Source organism: Ovis aries, chromosome X (genome assembly GCF_016772045.2).
Source record: "Ovis aries strain OAR_USU_Benz2616 breed Rambouillet chromosome X, ARS-UI_Ramb_v3.0, whole genome shotgun sequence".
In the NCBI taxonomy this organism is placed as follows: domain Eukaryota; kingdom Metazoa; phylum Chordata; class Mammalia; order Artiodactyla; family Bovidae; genus Ovis; species Ovis aries.
This window is the reverse complement of record NC_056080.1, coordinates 6,740,675-6,762,263: the sequence shown is the minus strand read 5'-3', so window position 1 is coordinate 6,762,263 and position 21,589 is coordinate 6,740,675. Positions and strand designations below refer to the sequence as shown.

The 21,589-nt window shown below is 53.6% G+C and overlaps 1 protein-coding gene across 1 annotated transcript in view; it reads right to left on the bottom strand.

Annotated features, from left to right (window-relative positions):
* The window catches only part of CRLF2 (cytokine receptor like factor 2), a 35,511-nt gene that overhangs the window by 12,212 nt on the left and 1,710 nt on the right, over positions 1–21,589 (bottom strand). The window contains exons 2-5 of the mRNA XM_060407563.1: positions 20,301–20,441; positions 16,579–17,984; positions 2,205–2,307; positions 287–450 (exon numbers count right to left, since the gene is read on the bottom strand). Coding sequence (XP_060263546.1) covers positions 287–450; positions 2,205–2,307; positions 16,579–16,786 — 475 coding nt within the window. The 5' untranslated portion in view covers positions 16,787–17,984; positions 20,301–20,441. The remainder of the gene's footprint in view (positions 1–286; positions 451–2,204; positions 2,308–16,578; positions 17,985–20,300; positions 20,442–21,589) is intronic.

Here is a 21,589-nt window from a genome sequence, read left to right as displayed (position 1 = left end):
CCACCAGGCTCCTCTGTCCGTGGGATTCTCCAGGCATCAATACTGGAGTGGGTTGCCATTTCCTTCTCCAGGGGAATCTTCCCCACCCAAGGGTTGAACCTCCCAGCGGATTCTGAGATGGACCTCTGACATTCCAACCGTCAATGAAAAAGAAAGAAAGAAAGGACCGTTACATCACAGAAACGTAGATCCAAACAGCACGCTTTGGAGAGACTGGTTCACTCCATGTGTACGGCGGCTCCTAACCCGAGACGCATAGTCACCCCTCAAGGTACTTAACACGTACGGTAAGCGCTGATCGCTAGGTTCTTGGTGAGAAGAGGCTGTGTTCCATTCCGGATGGAGAAATACAGAGGCCCATCTCTTTGCACCTCCAGCAAGCACCCGGCGCTGTAACCGTGTTGAAGGATATAGCTGGAGCATGGTCTGTATTCCTCCTTTTTATCGAATCTGGAATTTTAAAAAGAGAATCCCTCAGTCGTGTCGCGTCCTCGAAAATAACATCTTGGGGCTTCCCTGGTGGCTCAGCGGTGGAAACAATCCGCCTGCCGATGCAGGAGACTCGGGTTCGATCCCTGCGCCGGGAAGGTCCCACACGCTACGGAGCAAGCAAGCCCGTGAACCGTAACGCCGGCCCCTACTCTCATCTGCTTCGATGACCTCCCTCCCCTTACGACTACAGCAAGACCTGTCAAAACAGAAAAGGACCCCCTCTCTCTCAAATGTTGACGGCCCTTCGATGGACCCCGTAGGGGCTGAACGCTGGCGCTGCAAACGGCCTGCCTACCCGCTAACCCGGAACCTGTGAACAAGACCTTGTTAAGAAGCAGGGTCTCTGCAGCTGTGATGGAGTGAAGGGTCTGAGATGAGGTCCGCCTGGGTGGGGGTGGCCGTAAACCCCACCACAGGGTCCTTATAAGACACGGAAGAGGAGAGACACGGACGCAGCGGAGAAGCCACGTGGAGGCGGAGGCGGAGACGGGAGGGAGGCGGCCTCCAGCCCAGGGACGGACGCCTGCAGCCCCCAGAAGCCGGAAGAGGCGGGGAGGACCCTCCCCTGGAGCCTCTGCAGGGAGCCCAGCCCGGGAACACCCTGACTTCAGACGTCTGGTTCTCAGGACTAGGGGAGGATACATTTTGGTTTTTTCCGTTGTTCCAAGTTACCCAGCTTGTTGTAGTTTGTTGAGACCATCTAAGATTCTATTAATGGTATCAATAATAATAATTGCTGTCACATAGCAATACCATGAGCAATCAATAAATTGGTATCAATAAATAACTGACCTCCAGAGCAACCAAGCCCTTGATTCAAGGATGCACTTTTAACAGGGATGTGCCAAAAGTGGGTAAAGCTTTCAGACTCTGCTGCAGTGTTAACAGGAAGCCTAGAGACAGGTTTACGCTCCATCCTTAAGACTCAACCCCAATCTGTGATGAGATCAAGAATTATCTCCTATATGACAGAAAAAAAACAGCTGCTCAGGAAAAAAAAAAAAAAAGACACGCGCTATCTGTGAGCCCACCTATACCATCCGGCACTTAATTTTTTGCCCCATGAGTCTTATTTTCCCAACAAATTCATCTTAAAAATGTCCCTCTTCTGTTTGCCTTCCCGCCTATCTCGTGTTTTATCAGATGGCAACGACTCAAGCCCTCACCGAACACCCCCCTACTCTTTACAAAAGTGAGACCAAATTCATTGGAAAAAAAAAAAAAACAAAAAACCTGCCTCCCACGCGGCCGCTCAGGTCGTTGAGTCAAGCGAGGCAAAGCGCCCCGTGAAAGGGGGAAATGGGTGTTTCTTGGAAGGCGGCCCCTGGAGAGCAGGGAATATAGTTGAAGGCAACAGAGGTGAAGGCGGGCAAGACAGTTGCTGGCACGTTGCAGAGGGCCCCGTGGAGTCAGACCGCTCTGCACCTCCTGCGAGAATCCCGGCGGTTTCCAGCGAGACTCAGGCATCCTCGGTTAGAAGGCCTGGGAGCTGTGGTTACTGGTGGTGGGGCGGGGGGGGGGTCTCCAGAGGGCACATTCGCACAGTCACACTCGAACTTAACAGTTCTTCACTTCCTGGCTGCCCCCATCGGTGCCGTCTTCCGAGGGAAAACGGTTTAGCCAAAGGCATGGTTTTCCAGGGTCGTGGGGGAGGGGGGGGCGGCGCCTTACTTGCAGACGGACGTGAAATTCGTCCCAGTGACGGCACTTACTTGTAAACGAACGTGAAGTTAATCCCGGCGTATGCACTTGTGTTCCAGGTAACCTGCACGGCTTCGAAATTAAAGTTGATCACCTGAAGCTGCGATGCGCTTCCTGTGCAGGAAAAAAAAATTTTTTTTTTTTAAGATAAGCAGAGAGGACTCTGAGGCGACGCTGGAAAGGCTTTGACATTTATAAAATGATGTCAGCACTCGTAAGAATGATGCGGCGCTTTAAAAAAAAAAAAATTGTTGATGCATCTTATTTAGCCCGGCGTAACCAGAGTATTGGCCTGCCATGATGCCTCAGTGGGTAAAGAAGCCATCGGCAGAGCGGAAGTCACCGGAAATGCGGGTTCGATTCCTGGGCGGGGAAGATCCCCCTGGAGGAGGAAACGGCAACCCACTCCAGTGTGCTTGCCTGGAGGATCCCATGGACAGAGGAGCCTGGCGGGCTGCAGTCCCCGGGGTCGCAAAGAGTCGGACACGATCAAGTCACTAGGCATGCATGCAACGAGAATATTATCAGGTCAGCATTTAGCCATCGTCATCATTAGATCATCGAGTTATTATCCATCTGTTCTCGGTGTTTATGTATCTATCAATAACGATCACCTGCGTCATCTATCTAGGTGACCATCTATGTGACGAGGTACAGATATCTGTCTCGTTAGCTGTAATTATCAACACATTTTACAGTTTTACTATGTGTCCAGAGTCTGGTGTGTTTGGCCCTTATAATACAAGAATGATACAGTTCTTCGAAGGCAGTATAGAAGCCATTTTACAGTCACTGTAAAGGGGTCATCGCTTCTCACAGACGGGAAGCACTGTGCTGCGCACCTGTAACTTAGATTAATGTTTGATGCATCGGCTGCGCGAGCGAGCCTGCGCGCTCCGTGGTGTCCGACTCTTTGCGACCCTGTGGACCGCAGCCCGCCGGGCTCCTCTGTCCAAGGGGTGCCCCACGCAAGAATCCTGGAGTCGGTTGCTATGCCCTTCTCCAGGGGAATCTTCCCCACTCAGAAATTGAACCCGAGTTTTCCGTGGCTGCTGCTCTGCAGGCGGAATCTGGACCGCTGAGCCACCGGGGAAGCTCATGCGTCAGCTCTGTGTCAACTAAACCGCCTATAAATCAATTATCCTTCTGTTAAAAAAGAAATAATGTTTTGTTTTTTTTAAAAGGATTGAGTTGTGTGCTTAAAGAGCTGAATCACCTGGCGAGTGAATTAACTAAGCTGTTAACCAGAGCATTACCCGCCCCGCCCCCCATCTACCTTTTTTGCCTAATTTCGTTTCCTCCAGATCCTCCTCACATCTGACACAGACTTTGTCGTCTAACACCGGTGACCAGGGAACCCCACGGAGAGGGTCTTGAAAACGGGAGCCTCCTATCTCACAGATCCAGATGGTCCTGAAAGGTCTGGGCGCTTTTGTAAACATGACTTCGTTTCTGTTAATTTCTTCTTCTTCTTTTTTTTTTTTTTTAACTTTTTCTCAGAAAACCAACCAACGTCATGAGCAATCTGGACGTGAACAAACGTACCAGCTGCGGGCCTCCGACAGGCAGACGCGTCGTGTAAATACCAAGAACTCCCCGCACCCACCCCCCCCTCCCCAGAGGTAGAACCCGCTTCCCAATTTGGAGAGCGCATAGAAAAATGTGCAGATGAATCGGGGGCGTTTGTTCCAGCGAGATCGGGCGTTCAGAGGGACTTGGAGCCCAGCCCTGCTGGGCATTTCCGAGGGGGTGTGAGTAAGGTCATCCGGGGCGGAAGATCGTGGGGGCAATCGGCACATCATCCGTTACATCGTCGGAGATAGAGTCTTAGGGCATTTTTCCATCCGGGAAGCTTGGGGCGGTTCAAGCAGCCTTGGCGGTTACGGATACCACACGGGTTTTACATCTATACACGCTGCTGCTGCTGCTGAGCCGCTTTGATCGGGTCCGACGCTGTGCGACCCCATAGACGGCAGCCCAGCAGGCTCCGCTGCCCCAGAGATTCTCCAGACAAGAACACTGGAGTGGGCTGCCATTGCCTTCTCCACATCTCCAGCTCTGTCTGTATCTACATCTGACTTCCCTGGTGGCTCAGATGGTAAAGCGTCTTGCTTACAATGCAGGAGGCCCGGGCTCGATCCCTGGGTCTACATATAATATCTCTGTAGTCATATCTACGGAATCTCATCCCACTAGCTTCCCAGGTGGCGCTAGAGGTGAAGAATCCACCTACCAACACTGGAGACGCACGAGATATAGGTTCGACCTCCGGGTCGGGAAGATCCCCTGGAGGAGGGCATGACAACCCACTCCAGTGTTCTCGCCTGGAGAATCCCGTGGACAGAGGAGCCTGACGGGCTACAGTCCACGGGGTCGCACAGAGTCGGACACGACTTGCTCACACACACTCCGTCTCTTGCCCACACCGCCTTCTTACTTCTAGAGCAGCTCGTGAACTCAAGGGCACAGCAGCGAAGACCCAGCAACAGCCAAAAGCAAAGACATAGATTAAAAAAAATAGCATCTCGAGAGCCGTTGCTTCGTCCCGCGTCTCTGCTACAGACTCAGATTGGGTACCAGGTCGTCTGCTTCGACGACCTCCCTCCCCTTACGACTACAGCAAGACCTGTCGAAACAGAAAAGGACCCCCGTCTCTCTCAAATGTTAGCACCCCTTGAATAGGCCCTGTAGGGCTTGAACTGCGGCGCTGCAGATGGCACGCCTACGTGCTAACCCCAGAACCTGGGAACAGGACCTCATTAAGAAACGGGGTCTTTGCAGGTGTGATGGAGTGAAGGGTCTGAGATGAGGTTCCTCCTGGATGGGGGGTGGCCCTAAACCCCATGACAGGGTCCTCATAAGACACAGAAGAGGGGAGACACAGACAGAGAGGAGAAGCCACGTGGAGACGGAGGCAGAGACGGGAGGGAGGCAGCCACCAGCCCAGGGACGGACGCCTGGAGCCCCCAGAAGCCAGAAGAGGCAGGGAGGACCCTCCCCTGGAGCCTCAGCAGGAAGCTCAGCCCTGGGACACCTTGACCTCAGACGTCTGGTCCCCAGCCCTGGGGGTGTGTGCGTTTTCCTTGTAAGTTCAAGGGCATTTTTGAGGGGGGCAAAGGTGCCTCATCAGTAGCCCAGGAGCCCTGCCTTCGAAGCATGATGGCCTCAGGCGGAAATACTGATAGTCCACTGCAGCCGTGAAGTCTGACTCTGCTCATTAAAAATGGATCGATTGAGTGGAAATGGCCCCTGAAGGAGTCTCTCGACACAACTCTGGGACCTTGGGTGGGAAGAGGGGCTGCTTTATTAAGACCATGCCCGGTGGGTTCTTAGGGTCTCACACCCGTAATGACCTCAGGCAAACAAAGGCCATTCATAAAGTGAGCCCTGCATTTTCCAGGAAGTCCCTACAAAGGATCTGACTGAGCCCAGCTTCACAGGGGGATGAGCCCTCAGCCCTTCCAAGCTCTCTCCCATGTCCTTGAAAGAAAAGCTACGATAAACCTACACAGTGTATTAAAAAGCAGAGACATCACTTTGCCAACAAAGGTCCGTCTAGTCAAAGCTATGATTTTCCCAGTGGTCAGGTATGGACGAGAGTTGGATCCTAAAGAAGACTGAGCACCCAAGAATGGATGCTTTTGAACTGTGGTGTTGGAGAAGACTCTTGAGAGTCCCTTGGACTGCAAGGAGATCCAACCAGTCCATCCTAAAGGAGATCAGTCCTGGGTGTTCATTGGAAGGACTGATGCTGAAGCTGAAGCTCCAATCCTTTGGCCCCCTGCTGCAAAGAACTGACTCATTTGAAAAGACCCCGATGCTGGGAAAGTTGAAGGCAGGAGGAGAAGTGGATGACAGAGGATGAGATGGTTGGATGACATCACTGATTTGATGGACATGAGTTTGAGTAAGCTCCGGGAGTTGGTGATGGACCGGGAGGCCTGGTATGCTGCGGTCCATGGGGTCAGAAAGAGTCGGACACGACTGAGCAACTGAACAACAAAATCTTACTATTGTATTTGTGCTTAAGTGGTTCAGATTCCAGAGCTGGTCTAAACTGCACTTTTCCATCCAAACTCCGGATGCAGGACTGGCAGTCAGGAGGAAGCTACAGCTCTCAAGGAGTCTGTGGCCGTGGGCACGCCAGGCCTAGCCGGGTCTTCCTCTCTTACTTCTGTTGCTGGAAGACGGGAGGCCAGATCTGGACTCCGATCTGCACACAGCTTGGGAAATTACGTGAGTGTCAGGCCTGGGGACACCCCATATCCAGGCTCCCTCCCCCTCCCCCCACCTGCTAGAAGCACAGTTTTCCCCCCACAGACACAGGGCTTCATCCCAGAGGTCCCTGAGAACCCGTCCAAACCAGCTGGGCAAGAGGCCATCTCCAACAGGGATGGTCTAGCGTGGGGTGATGCCCGCGGACAGTTCAGAAAAAGAACGTCAGGAACGTGCCATCGTCAGCTCCCACCTCGGCCACCCTCAGCGTGAAAGCATTAGTCCCTCAGTCCTGTCAGACTCTGCAACCCCGTGGACCGTGGCCCGCCAGGCTCCTCTGTCCGTGGGGATTCTCCAGGCCGGAATACTGGAGTGGGTAGCCATTCCCTTCTCCAGGGCACCTTCCCGACCCAGAGATCGAATCTGGGTCTCCTACATTGCCAGGTGGGTTCTTTACTGTCTGAACCATCAGGGAAACCCCACCACAGAAAGGTAAGGATTCATTTAAGCAAAAGGCTTGCAACCTTTTTGCAGGCAGGCAGCACAGTGAAACCACCCAGATTTTCAGTTTTCTAGACGCGGGCTCTCGTATTTGTTTTTTTTTTTTTTTTTCCCATCTGAACCTAGTCTTGAAGGCAACGAAGAGGAGGGTCCTTTACAACAGGCAGACTCAGGTTTGTAGAGACTTCAGTTGTAACTGATTCTTTGAGACCCCCATGGACTGTAGCCCTTCAGGCTCCTCTGTCCACGGGGATTCTCCAGGCAAGAAGACTGGAGTGGACTGCCATGCCCTCCTCCAGGGGATCTTGCCGACTAAAGGAGGGGAACCTGTGAAAGCTCTGGTCAGCTTCACAAAGAAAACCGTGAGTTTGCAAAAGACATTGTAAAAAGAAAATTTTTTTAAAAAGCAGAGATGTTGAAAGCAAGGGCATTTCAGGCAGACAGGCGGCTACAGCTGCGAGCAGGACTCACCCGGTTTGGTTTTCCCTGAAGCGTTCGCGTGTCCCAGCAAGAAGACAGCGGCGGCCGCCCAGGGCAGAAAGACACGCCTCATGGTGGAGGCAGGAGGTGGAGGCATCGAGCAGAAAGTCAACTCCTCCAAGGGGACTTGGGCTCATGACTAACGTATGAAGGTCACCCCTTTTTTAAAAAGGTGGAAAGGAAACTGAGGAACTGACTACAGGAAACACACATGCTTTTATTTTAAAAGATGACTCTGGTCAGAAAGGAAAAAAAAAATGCAGAATCATTGTTTCAGCCTCGCCGATCATTTGCACAGCCCCGCCGGATACAACTGTCTAGAGAGGCTGATCAGATAATGGATGTTGCCAGCCAGGGTTCTCAGCCTCTGGTGGGTCTTGAAAGTCCTGTGTTTGGAGACGGAGGCCCAGACAGGTCTCATCTAGCTGATGCTTTCTGGCTGCTCATCCAGGGTCAGGGAGATTTGGTCCAGCTCCCGATGGCATCAGAGGAAGCATGATGTCTGTGTAAGGGACAAAGTTGGCTGGACCGCAGGGTCTCAATGGAGAATCACTTCCCAGAGGTTGTCAGGGAGATTTGTCAGTGGGCTTTTTCCTGACAGTGGGCTTTTTCCTGACAGTGGGCTTTGTCCTGTCGGTGGGCTTTGTCCTGTCGGTGGGCTTTGTCCTGTCGGTGGGCTTTGTCCTGTCGGTGGGCTTTGTCCTGTCGGTGGACTTTGTCCTGACGGTGGGCTTTGTCCTGACAGTGGGCTTTGTCCTGACAGTGGGCTTTGTCCTGCAGGACAAAGCCTGGGTTGACCATCAGGAGCCAACTTCCTCCCACCCCTTCAGGTCATAAAAGCAGTCCATCCTTAAGAAAATCAAGCCTGAATATTCATCAGAAGGACTGATACTGAAGCTCCAATACTTTGACCACCTGATGCGAATAACTGACTCATTGGAAAAGACCCTGATGCTGGGAAAGACTGAGGGCAGGAGGAGAAGGGGATGACAGAGGAGGAGATGGTTGGATGGCATCACCGACTCGATGGGCATGAGTTTGAGCGAGCTCCGGGTGTTGGTGAAGGACAGGGAGGCCTCACGTGCGGCAGACCGTGGGGTCACAGAGTCAGACACGACTGAGCGATTGAACACCAACTCACGCTTGCATCCAAAAGCGCTCCTGGGAGTCAGTGTTGTCGTTCGGTCCACAAGTCGTGTCTGACTGTCTTCGACTCCTACTAAAAATAACACCCAGCGTGATAACCGTCCTTGTAAAATCATGTTTGAAAAACTACGAAGCTCTAGGACCTCCCTGCAGTCCAGGGGTAAAGAATCCACCTTCCTTCCAATGCAGGGGACCTGGGTTCAATCCCTGGTTGGGGAACAAAGCTCCCACATGCCTCGTAAAGCAGTAGTACCACGGATAAAGACGCTGTGGGCCATGGTGAAAGATCCAACATGTTGAAACAGATCAGAAATCGCCAAAGAAATGAATTTAAGACAAATTAAAAACACACACGCACACACACACCAAAAAAAAAAAAACCTTCCAACACCTTTTAAAGATATTCGCTGATGGAATCTGTGAGCCGTGGAGAAAGTGAGCGTAAATTGCCCCACTTTAGAGTCGGAACCTGAGTTTTCCAGAAGCTGACAGTGGTTGCGTGCGTGCTAAGTCACTCCAGTCGTGTCCGACTCTTTTGCAAACCGATAGACTGTAGCCCGCCAGGCTCCTCTGTCCAAGGGATTCTCCAGGCAGGAATAGTGGAGTGGGCTGCCATGCCCTCCTCCGGGAGGTCTTCCCGACCCAGGGATCGAGCCCTGGCTGATGGACCTCCAATTGTTCATTGCGGTGCGGGGTGAGATTCAGGTCTTCCTGGCCCAAGACTAGGGGTGCTTTGGCCAAGACCATCCTTCTGGAGGTCAGAGGCTCAATGCTGTGGTCTCTGGGTTAAAATCCAGGTGCAGAGTGAGTACATAGACAGGCAAATAGAATAAGCATTTGGATAAACAGAATAAGTAAGTAGAAAAGCAGGCAGACAGGATGAGTAGAGACAATACGTAGACAGAGAGGCTAGGTATGAGAAGTACTAAGCAGATAAACAGAATAAGAAGGCAGGTATTAGAAGAAGACAGTCAGAATAAGGAGATAGAGAGAGCGCACGAGTAGATGGATGATTACAGCGTCCTCACGCAGGTCGGGATTTCCCAGCCTCAGTCTCACGGACGCCTGGATGGGCGGATGCGCGCACGCATGCGCAGAGAGGATAGAGATGTGATTAGACAGTGACGCCAGGCCAGGCTTTCTCAGCCTCGGCACTGCCCACGCCTGGGTCTGCACGGCTCTCTGAGGCGGGGCGTCCCGGGTCCCGGGCCCTGTGGGGTGTGGAGCAGCGTCCCTGGGGTCGCCCCACCGCACGCCGGGAGCAAGCCCTCCACCACCAGCCGCGACACCAAAACGTGCCTGGATGTCTCTGCCCATCGCCCCGCAGCCCACCTCCCTCCTCCCTGCCCCATGCCTCCTCCAGAGAAGCTGGGGCTTGGAGCCCTTGTTTGTCCTTTGAGGGAACGCAAGGGGCATCAAAGGAAGGTTGAAATTCACCATGTCCTCCGGCGTCTCCTGGGAAACTGAGAGAGAGACAGCATGCTGGACATGTTACCAGCTCCGAGAAGGAGTACCTGCTGGGCTTCTGCAGTCTTGGGGGACTACCCGGGGAGCTCTTAGGTTCCCCAGTCTTGCCCTTCAAGGGGACATACAGCTGGAGAAGACGGGGGCGGAAAATAAGCAAGCAAACCTCCCCAGTCCCAGCCCCAAACTCCCCCAGCTGCCTTCCAGATTCCAGGATGGAAACACTCGCTCCACGCAAATCCCAAAGACTAGTGGCGCCACCTCTCCTGTGGATGACACACCGCCCCTCCCAGAAACCTCCTTCCCCACGCCCCGAGGGTGTGTGCAAAACCACAAGCTGATTCCCTACCGTGTGTTTCTTCCCACCCTGTCAGGCACGGGGTCTGAGTCAGCAAGCCAAGAAAGGCAACAGGGGCGGAGGTGGGAACACGTGGTTGTGCCAGCGGAGCTAGAAACGTCAGCCGTTCTGTCTTGCGGGCGTGGCTGCCCTCCTGCACACGTGGGGGTGACTTGGGTGGGCTACGGCTGTGTCTTGTGATGCCATGACGCTTGGAGGCATCCGTGAGCAGCGGAGGGACGTGTCTCCTGATTGACAGCGTCGGTGCGCCTGGGAAGTTCTGCTCAGGGTTGAGTGGGACCACTCTCAACAGGAGGCTTGAGTGCGGGGGAATGTGTGAGCATCTTCACACGCACACACACACACACACACACACACACACACACACACACGGCCGCTGGGCTTGGAAAGTAACCCAACAGCTTGAGCGTTCTCTTCCCTGGCTGGGAGACTTGATCTGACAGTCACCCTTCCCAAGGGTCTGGTCACTTCGGCTATCGTCCGCTGGCCAGAGCCAGTCAGGAGCCAGCCCAGACTTGAGAGACACTGAGCGTCCTTGAGAGGAGCTGTGAAGAATTCACCGCTGGTCCGGTGGTTGAGAATCTGCCTTCTTGGGGGAGGCAGTGGCAACCCACTCCGGTATTCTTGCCTGGAGAATCCCGTGGACAGAGGAGCCTGGTGGGGCTACCGTCCACGGGGTCCCAAAGAACCGGATGCAACTGAGCGACTTTCACTTTCTTCCCCTGCTGGCGCAGTGGTTAAAAAAATCCGCCTGGCGATGTAGGGGACATGCGTTTGGTCCGTTCTCCAGGGAGACTCTTCCTGCAGCTACTGAGCCCGTATCCCACAGGGACTGAAGCCCGCACACCCTAGACCCCGTGTTTGCAAACGAGAGAAGCTGCCGCCGTGAGAAGCCCTCTCACCACTGCTAGAGAGCAGCCCCCCCACCCCTTTCAATGCAACTAGAGAAACCCGACAAGCAGCAACGAAGGCCCAGTGCAGTCAAAAAAAAAAAAAAAGCCCATTAAAAAAAAAAGAAGAATCCACACCCATACGGATGTCTGTTTGATAAGACTCAGCGAGCCGTCCAAAAAAAAGACACTCGAGTCTTGCATGAATTCAAGATAAGATGGGCTCACGGCGGGGACGCTGATGGCAAGGACGGTTCCACCGCCTTACAGGCCACAGCCTCCCGCCCTGGCATAGCTCTGTTGGAACGTGCGAGCGTGCGGCGTGACATGACCTCTTATCTCTCCTCCAGCCGGCCAGGTTGCCAAGGCCAACTGTCACAGAACAGTCCCACGGCTGCGAGCGCCCCCCCCCCCCGACCCTGGGGCGGTTTGCTATCAGATCCATCTGTCGGGTTTGACACTCCGGTGAGAGCTGTTACATAACAGAAGGGTTTCCCCCGCCCCAGCAGCGAGCAGAGGACGTCTGTAGGGTACAGAGACTGTGGGAAGCTCTCTGCTGGTTCATCTGTTTGGAGAGAGATTTGAAGACGGGCAAGGGGATGATCGAGGACCTTGGGAAAGGAGGGATTGGCCGCAGGCGGCGGGAGAGTGGGACTCGGGGGTCACAGGTCGTCTGCTCCACGCAGAGCATGGTTGTTGCCGTGTCTGACTCTGTGCGACCCCGTGGACCGCAGCAGGCCAGGCCTCCCTGTCCATCACCGACTCCCAGGGTTTACTCAAACTCACGTCCATTGAGTCGGTGATGCCATCCAGCCATCTCCTCCTCTGTCGCCCCCTTCTCCTCCTGCCTTCAATCTTTCCCAGCACCAGGGTCTTTTCCGATGAGTCAGCTCCTCATATCAGGTGGCCAGAGTATTGGAGTTTGAGCTTCAGCTTCAGTCCTTCCAGTGAGTATTCAGAGTTGATTTCTTTTAGGAGTGATGGGTAGAGCATCCTTCATTTGTGTCAAACTCTCTTGCGACCCCCTGGACTGTAGCCTACCAGGCTCCTCTGTCCATGGGATTCTCCAGGCAAGAAGACTGGAGGGGGTAGCCTTTCCCTTCTCCGGGGGATCTTCCCAACCCAGGGATCGAACTTGGACCGGTGCACAATGCCTACATCTCAAGGCAGAGAAAAGACAACCTCTTCACTGTCTTGGCCAGACAGCTGCAACGTTGAGCACCGAGGCCTCCCTCCGCCGAGTACACAACCTCTTAAGTGCATGGAACCCACCCTGCTGATGCTTTGATTTTGCACTGCTGGCTCCCTGAACTGCCAGACGATACATTTCTGCTGTTTTCAGCCACCCCGGCTGCGGTGCTGCGTTACGACCAAGCCCGGAAACTCACACAGGTGTCACCCTAAGTATGGTAGGGGCAGTAAGCTTGGGCCTTCCGTCTGGTGTCCAGATGGCTGCGGTGGACAGAAAGTCCACCTGTTACCCCCAACCTGGCCTGTACTCTGACCACACGGAAAAACCCATCTCCGTGGGAGCCCTGTTCAGATAGCTGAGGATGGCACATGCTACCTTGATTTCCAGGCCAAACGAGCCTCCTTCTCTGATGAGCTCCAAGACTCTTCAGTAGCCTGATATCATGTCAGATTCAAGATGCTGAGCGACCTGCCATGGACTTCCACCAGGTGCCCAAACTGTAATGACAGAAAGGGTCCAAGTGCATCAGTTTCAGAGATGGAAACATCCAGGAAGGGGAAGGAAGGGAAAAAAGAAACAAAAATATATTTTCCCTCTATCCTCTTAGGTTCTGTCTCTGTGCCCCTGCAAATTAAATTGACAGAAGATCAGTTTGTAGGAAAGAAGAAAGCAGACTTTCCATGTTCAGGAAACAAGGGGGAGAAACTCAGTGATGAGGAATTCCAAGGAACGGTTGGAGTTTGGGGTTTATATACCTGACTTGAGCTGCCCCGGTGGCTCAGTGGCGAAGAACCCGCCTGCCAGTGCAGGACATGCAGGTTTGACCCCTGGGTCGGGAAGATCCCCTGGAGAAGGAAATGGCAACCCACTCCAGTATTCTTGGCTGAGAAATCCCACGGACGGAGGAGCCTGGTGGGCTGCAGTCCATTGGGTCACAAAACAGTCAGACACCATTGAGCAACTAAAGGACAACATGCCTAACTCAGGAGGTGATGGGGGGATGGATAAAGCACACTTCAGTTCAGTTCAGTCTCTCAGTCGTGTCCGACTCTTTGCGACCCCATGAATCGCAGCACGCCAGGCCTCCTGTCCATCACCAACTCCCGGAGTTCACTCACACTCACGTCCATCGAGTCGGTGATGCCATCCAGCCATCTCATCCTCTGTTGTCCCCTTCTCCTCCTGCCCCCAATCCCTCCCAGCATCAGAGTCTTTTCCAATGAGTCAACTTTTCGCATGAGGTATCCAAGGTACTGGAGTTTCAGCTTTAGTATCATTCCTTCCAAAGAAACCCCAGGGCTGATTTCCTTCAGAATGGACTGGTTGGATCTCCTTGCAGTCCAAGGGACTCTCCAGAGTCCTCTCCAACACCACAGTTGAAAAGCATCAATTCTTCGGCACTCAGCTTTCTTCACAGTCCAACTCTCACATCCGAAAGCAACAGGCTTTGAGATACATACGTGGGTTTTTCAGGAGAACAAACGGGAGTTGAGAGAGTGGGACAGTGTTTACACAGATAACAGTGAATTTTCCACCTCCTTCACGGCTGCATAACTGCCTTGGAGATGGAATTTGCGGGGTGGGGGTGGGGTTTTTTTTACTGTCTTCTCCCCACCTGGGAGAAGATACACCCCGGAGGAAAGGTATTTATGGAGCCCTATTTCTCAGAAATTGCTGCTTTTGATCAGATAGGGAAGCTCCAAGAAGGCTTCCCCCCCGGCCCCCCGTATCTGTTGCTGTTCAAAGGTCTTCAGCTTAGAACAATATTGACACCAAAAAAATGTCAACTTTTGGGTGTGGTGTATTCAGATCCCACAGCTGCAGAGCCCCTTTTGCCTGGAGGAAGCCAAGTACTTCATGAGGCTTCGAAGAAGCAGGTGGAAGGAGAGCAACGGATACCCAGCAAGACAGAAGACTCACACCAGCTCCTGGGGGCACCAACCCACTGAGCAGCCCTGGAGAGGGCTTGACCGAGCGGCACTTTTCGACGAGAGCACCCCGAAAGGGGATCTGTTATTTTCTGCCACCCCCTGCCCCAAGAAATCTGTATACTGGAGTTTCCCTGGTGGCCCGGAAAACCCGCTTTGCATGGGAAGCAGCTCACTTTCCCCGTCCCCCGGAGCTGGGCGGGGTTGCAGCTGCGGGTGTGAGTCTCACTCCCGGCTAACTCCATCCCTGGGCGGGAAACTCGGCTCCCACGTGCTGGAGCAAGACAGCCTGCACACCGTGACGGCGAACTCCACTCGTACTGGAGTGAAGAGCGTCAGTGCTGAAACTGAGCTCCAACGCAGACAAGTAAATAAAGGCCTTTTTTTTTTTTTTAATTGAAGATTAACTGCTTTGGGCTTCCCTGGTGGCTCAGCTGGTAAAGAATCCCCCTGCAAACTGGAGACCTGGGTTCCATCCCTGAGTTGGGAAGATTCCCCTGGAGAAGGGAACGGCTACCCACTCCAGTATTCTGGCCTGGAGAATTCCATGGAGTTCATAGAGTCAGACACGACTGAGCGACTTTCACTTCACTTTTAACTGCTTTACACAATTGTGTTGCTTTCTGTCAAACATCAACAATAAACAAATACTAAAAAAAAAGAAAAAGAAAAAAATCTAGCTGTATTAAGCATGATCTTTAGAGTCTGGGTTTCCCTGGTGGCTCAGATGGTTGTCTGCCTGCCACGCGGGAGACCCAGGTTCGACCCCCTGGAGGAGGAAGATACCCTGGAGGAGGGCATGGCAATCCACTCCAGTATCCTTGCCTGGAGAATCCCACGGAGGGAGGAGCCTGCTGGGCTACAGTCCACGGGGTTGCAAAGAGTCGGACACGAGGGAGGGACTTCACTCACTTTCAGAGTTCCGGGTTAGCCAAGAGGAAACCTGGCAAAGAGAAAGAGAGGTTCCAGGTGTGGCGGGGTGGCTGACACGATGCAGGGGCTGTTTTTTTCTGCGATGCTGTCTGGATGTGGCATCCTAAGTCACCTCATGCCACCTCAAAGTTGGGCTCCTTCACGTGGGCTGCAAGGAGATCCAACCAGTCCATCCTAAAGGAGATCAGTCCTGGGTGTTCATTGGAAGGACTGATGCTGAAGCTGAAACTCCAATCCTTTGGCCATCTTTGGTGAAGAGCTGACTCACTGGAAAAGGCCCTGATGCTGGGAAAGATTGGGGGCAGGAGGAGAAGGGGACGACAGAGGATGAGAGGGCTGGATGGCATCACCGACTCGATGGACGTGAGTTTGGGTGGACTCGGGAGTTGGTGATGGACAGGGAGGCCTGGAGCGCTGCGATTCATGGGGTCGCAGAGGGTGAGATGGGACTTGGTGACTCAACAGCAAAAACAACAGATGTTCTTCCTCTGGAGGGAACCAGGCTGGTAGCCCCGCCGTCTCTCCCCGCCCCGTGCGGTAACACGGAGGAGGAACACTTACGCATTCTCTGGACACGCTGCGGACAGCGGCACACCGGATTCACGGTCACAAGGGGAAGAGGGTGGGGGGAAGCCCCAGAGGCGGCGACTTTCTCTTCAGTAGAGAGTTTATTTTCAGAGCATTTTACGTTTGCAACCAACCTGAGAAGGAAGTACAGGCTTTTCCCATATGTGTCCTGTCCCCCACACGGAGAGTTCCCCTGGTGTCAGCAACCACCCTCAGCCGGGTGTACCATGTCTGTTAGATCAATATGGATACGCGGTCACTGACACATTGATTGCTATCAGCGTGTGAGGACAGTGATGCTGCGAACACACGGGTCCATTTGAGCCTGACGTGATTAACCCTGTTGTTGAGTCTCTAAGTCGTGTCCGACTCTGGGCAACCCCCTGGACTGTAGCCCACCGGGCTCCCCTGTCCGTGGGATGCTCCAGGCACGAACACTGGAGTGGGTTGCCGCGCCGTCTTCCAGGGGATCTTCCCCACCCAGGGATGGAACCCGCGTCTCCCGCGTTGGGAGGCGGGGATCTTTACTGCTGAGCCCGCTGCTAAGTCCCTGTTTCAGGCAAAGAACCCAAAAGCGGAAGGAAAGGACCACCAGTAGGAAAAGCCAGCAACTCTGACATCTCCATAGTTTATAAAACAGCAGAAGGGCCGCCTTACATGGCGTGCTGTGCGAAACCTGGTCCTTTTTTTTTTTTTTGGCATTGAGCTTACTTGGGATTCCCAGGAGGCGCTCGTGGTAAAGAACCCGCCTGCTGATACAGGACACACAGGAGACACGGGTTCGATCCTTGGGTCCGGAAGATCCCCTGGAGGAGGGCATGGCAACCCGCTCCAGTATCCTTGCCTGGAGCATCCGGCGGGCTGCAGTCCACAGGGTCACAGAAAAGCGGACACGCCTGAAGTGACTCAGCACGCACATGGCCTGCGTCAGCCACGGGGTCTTTCCAGCTCACTGCCGGTGGCCCCTGGTTCCCCTTTGCGGCAGATACGCCTCTGAGGACCTGCCACGGGGCGCCAGGCGGGGGTGCGGCTGTGCAAATCTGTGGGTGTGATGGCTGCTCTGGACTCACGGCCACGTGCAGCTCCACGGTTACTGACCATCCCCAGCCCTGTGTTTTTGTACAAATATCCCCTGCCACCCCCGGTCCTGATTCATGGGCTCATGACGGGGGGTGGGGGGTGCTGGGGGTGCCGGGGGGCAGGGCATTGCGCCAGGAGCCTGCGTCAGGTTGAGGAGACAGGAGCCCAAAGCTGGTCGGTCGGGGGGAAGACGCAGGAGTCAAACGCAGCAGCCTGTCTGTCAGAGCTTCAGACCGCGTTCCTGGGCCGTGGGGTATCTGGGAGCCCAAAACGTGCCCCTGGTTGCTGCTCTGTTTCAAGCTCATGCTTGTTGACTTTTCCTGCACGGCATCCACTGCTTTCCTGAAAGATATCACCTCCTCGGAAGACAGGAGAGGAGAGTGTTGGCAGTTTGGGGTGGGCAGCTGCAAACCTGGGCTTCCCTGGTGGCTCAGGCGGTAAAGAATCCACCTGCAATGCGGGAGACCTGGGTTCCATCCCTGGGTCGTGAAGATGCCCTGGAGAAGGTCGGAATATTATATAAATATATATATATATGACGGATAAACAGCGAGGTCTTACTGCAGAGCGCAGGGACCTATATTTGACAGTCTATGATAAGCCACAAAGGAAAAGAAGATGAAAAGCACATATATGTATATACGAATCACTCTGTCACACAGCAGACACTAACTCAACGCTGTAAATCAACTCTGCTCTTGCCGTTCAGTAGCTCACTCGTGTCCGACTCTCTGCAACCCCATGGACTGCAGCACGCCAGGCCTCCCTATTCATCACCGACTCCCGGAGCTTGCTCAAACTCATGTCCATCAGGTCGGTGACGCCATCCAACCATCCCATCCTCTGTCGTCCCCTTCTTCTCCCACCCCTCAATCCCTCCCAGCATCAGGGTCTTTTCCAGTGAGTCAGGTCTTCCCATCAGGTGGCCAGAGTATTGGAGTTTCAGCCTCAGCATCAGTCCTTCCAATGAATATTCAGGGTTGATTTCCTTCAGCACTACACGGTCTGATCTCCTTGCAGTCCAAAGGGACTCTCGACTACAATTTAAAGAAAAAAAGAAAAAAAAAAGACAGCCGTTACCAAATTGTTGACACAAAGTCGGGCCTGCCGCCACAAGTGAAAAGTTTGATGGTCTAAACTGCCTGAAAATTCCTCGCTCCTTGTCCCAGAAAGTCACTCTTTTTTTCCTTTGCTGTTGCTGTGATCGCGATGTATGTCTTTCCTCCTCCCTGAGCTGGCGGCTGGGACCCCCACAATATCCCTCCAACAGCTCGAAACACGTTCCTAGCAGCTCCAGAGCCCAGTTGCCCTCTGGCTTCCTGCTTACTTCATTAGCATTATAAGTGGGGACCAAAATAAATTAATAAATAAGCCCTTTTTCACTAGACGTACACTGCGGAATACATTTCCATTTTCTTGAGTATCAGTGATTGAAATTCCAGCCGGCGATCAGGAACTATAAAATAAGCACCCGCCTCCTGACCCCGAATTTTTTTCTTTACCCTGAAAGTGGATATTTTACCCCAGGAAACAGCCCTCCAGGGAATCACCCCTGACTGAAGCTGACTTTTAGGGAAACTGGCTTTTGTAATCTTTAAAAGTACTCAGAGAGAGGGTTTTCAGGAATTCCCTGGGTGATCCTTCGAACTTTTGCACTCCAGGCTTAAAAAAAAAATAAAAATTGGGTGATTGTGTCCTTCCCTTCCCCCCAAAACTCCATCACCTGCTCCCTGCCCTGCGGCTCCCACCCCACCCCCAACCTACACGCAGCTCTGTCTGGCTTGGTCCTGGGACTCTGCATGGCTAGTGAGCTGACAGCCCCTTTCAAACTCCCTGCAGAGGACGGTAAGTAGAAGCGAAGAGCTAAATGCCTTGATTATTCACCGGAGTGAAGTGCCTAAAACAGGGGCTTCCCCGGTGACTCAGACCGTAAAGAATCTGCCTGCAAGGCAAGAAACCTGGGCTCAATTCCTGGGTCTGGAAGATGCCCTGGAGGAGGGCATGGCAACCCAGTTTGGTATCCTTGCCTGGAGAATCCCATGGACGGGGAAGCCTGGCAGGGCTACCGTCCACAGAGTCGTACAAGAGTGAGACACGTCTTAGCTGCTAAACAGCAAAAACGTGTTCAAATTCACCTTCAGATCAAGAGATTCCATCACACAGGCCCTCTACGACGTGTGTGTGTGTGTGTGTGTGTGTGTGTGTGTGTGTGTGTGGTTACCCGCTCAGTCGTGTCCAACTCCTTGCGTCCCCGTGGATGGTAGCCCGCCAGGCTCATCTACAAACCCTGGGGGTGTTTAATGAAGCCCTGAGCTGGAGGCAGGTTGCTCCTGCAGATGCTGAGTGGCTGACACAGAACCCCTCCCCTGTCTCTCCCATCCTGGGACTCAGCATCGAGGCTCGGGGACTATGTCTGAGGGGTGCAAAAATCGGGGGTGATTCTGGGGTCTCTGGGTGGTTGATCGAAATCAGGGATGGTCTTTCTGCCATCTTTGGGCAGAGTGGGGAAAAATCTGGGGTTATCTTAAGGGTCTTGAGGGATGAGGGATGGAAATTTGGGGTGACTGAGGGAGGGTCTCTGGGGGTGATGGAGGGAAATTTAGGGCCAACGGGGAGGGGTGAGTCTCTGCAGTGAATGATGGACATTCAGAGTGAGTACAGGGTGTCTGGGTGAGGCTCCTCCGTCCATGGGATTCTCCAGGCAAGAGTACTGGAGTGGGCTGCCGTTGAATGGAGAAGGGCATGGCAACCCACTCCACTATCCTTGCCTGGAGAATCCCATGGACAGAGGAGCCTGGCGGGCTGCAGTCCACAGGGTCGCAGAGAGTCAGACCCGCCTGAGCGATTACAGAGTGAGTGGGGTTACTCCCGGGGTGATGGATACCAATGCGGGGTGAATGGGGGTCTTTAGGGTGAGTGGTGGAAAGCTGGGGTGAGTGAGGATCTCTAGGGTGGTATGAAAATCTGGGGTGAACGGGGCTGTCTGAGGTGATTGGTGGACATGTGTGGAGAGCCCAAGGGTCTCTGGGATCAGAGATAGAAGTCTGAAGGGAGGGGGGTCTCTGGGGGTGAGTGTAGACAGTCTTGGGTGACTAGACGGTCTTTGGGGTGAGAGATGCGAAGCTGGGGAGGGTGGGAGGGGGTTGTCTCGGGAGTGAGCCTGGACGTCGTCAGAAATCCCGTAACCCTAAACCTGCCAGAGATAAAGCCAGGGCTGTGGGGGTCACGCAGACCCCAGGCACAGCCAGGTGCTTTCAGAAGCCCTCTCACCTCCAAGCGGCAGAGAGCAACGCCCCCGCCCCGAGCCCCCGTGTCCCAGTCTCTCCTGCATCTAACCTCTCCCCATCAATTACCTTTTTAAACATTTTTTTTTTCCAGGAACAGACGCTCCCCTCTGAGTACAGCCCTGGGGGCTGGGAGGGGGTTTCCGAAACTGCAGCAACAATAGAGATAAGCCCAGCAGATAAGCCCCAGCAGATAAGCAAGCTAATCTCCTGTTTAAATTTAAAAAAAAAAAAATGTGAGCGAGCTGGTTCTGCAACCACCTAGGGGAAAAGAAAAAAAAAAAAATGCAGTTATTTCTGCCTTCAGTGTGGATGGGCCAGCGTGGACCTCTGGGGAAGAGTTGCCTGGTGTGGAAGAAAAAAAACCTGACTAGAGGCCGGAAGGGACATAGGGACACCTATGGCTGATTCGTGTTGATGCTTGACAGAAAACAGCAAAATTCTGTAATGCTATTATCCTTCAATTAAAAAAATAATTATATATATATATATATATATATATATATATTTTTTTTTTTAAAGAAGGAGGCTTCCTTGGGGCCAGGCAGGTGGGGGTTGGGGGTGGGGTTGCACAGTGGGTGTCCCAGGCTCCAGATCTGGGCAGGAGTTCTTTGTGATTGACTTCGGGCTTTCCTGGTGGCTCAGGGGGAAATCCACCTACATTGCAGGAGATGCGAGTTCCATCTCTCGGTCGGGAAGATTCCCTGGAGGAGGGCATGGCAACCCACTCCAGTGTTCTTGCCTGGAGAATCCCGTGGACAGAGGAGCCTGGGGGGCCACAGTCCACCGGGTCGCAGAGAGTCAGACACGACTGCCGTACTGACACTTTCATCATCTGGGCCCTCAGGTGGTCTCACACCAGTCCCTGGGGGCTGGGGGGTGGTCTCTGGCTGACGTTGGAAACCCTGGGACCCAGCAGCCAACGGTTTGTCTCCTGAGTTTGAATCACAGTCCATCCCGGGGAAGAATCACTCAGTTCAGTCGCTCACACGTGTCCGATTATTTGCGACCCTGTGGACTGCAGCACGCCAGGCCTCCCTGTCCGTCGCCAACTCCCGAAGCTTTCTCAAAGCAGGGAAGAATAGCTTTTGCATTCGAAGGAGAATTTGGGGCGGGGGCCTTTGAGAACCACCCCCCCATTCCAGCATGACCCGTGTGCCCAGTGGCACCTCTCACACAAGCCGGGTGGGGGGGGGGCGGGCGGTATTCTTTATTCATGTCTGACTCTTTGCGACCCCACGGACTGTAGCCCCGCTAGGCTCCTCTGTCCCTGGAATTCTCTAGCCAAGAATCCTGGAGCGGGTTGCCGTGCCCTCCTCCGGGGGATCTTCCCCACCCAGGGATCGAACCCGCGCCTC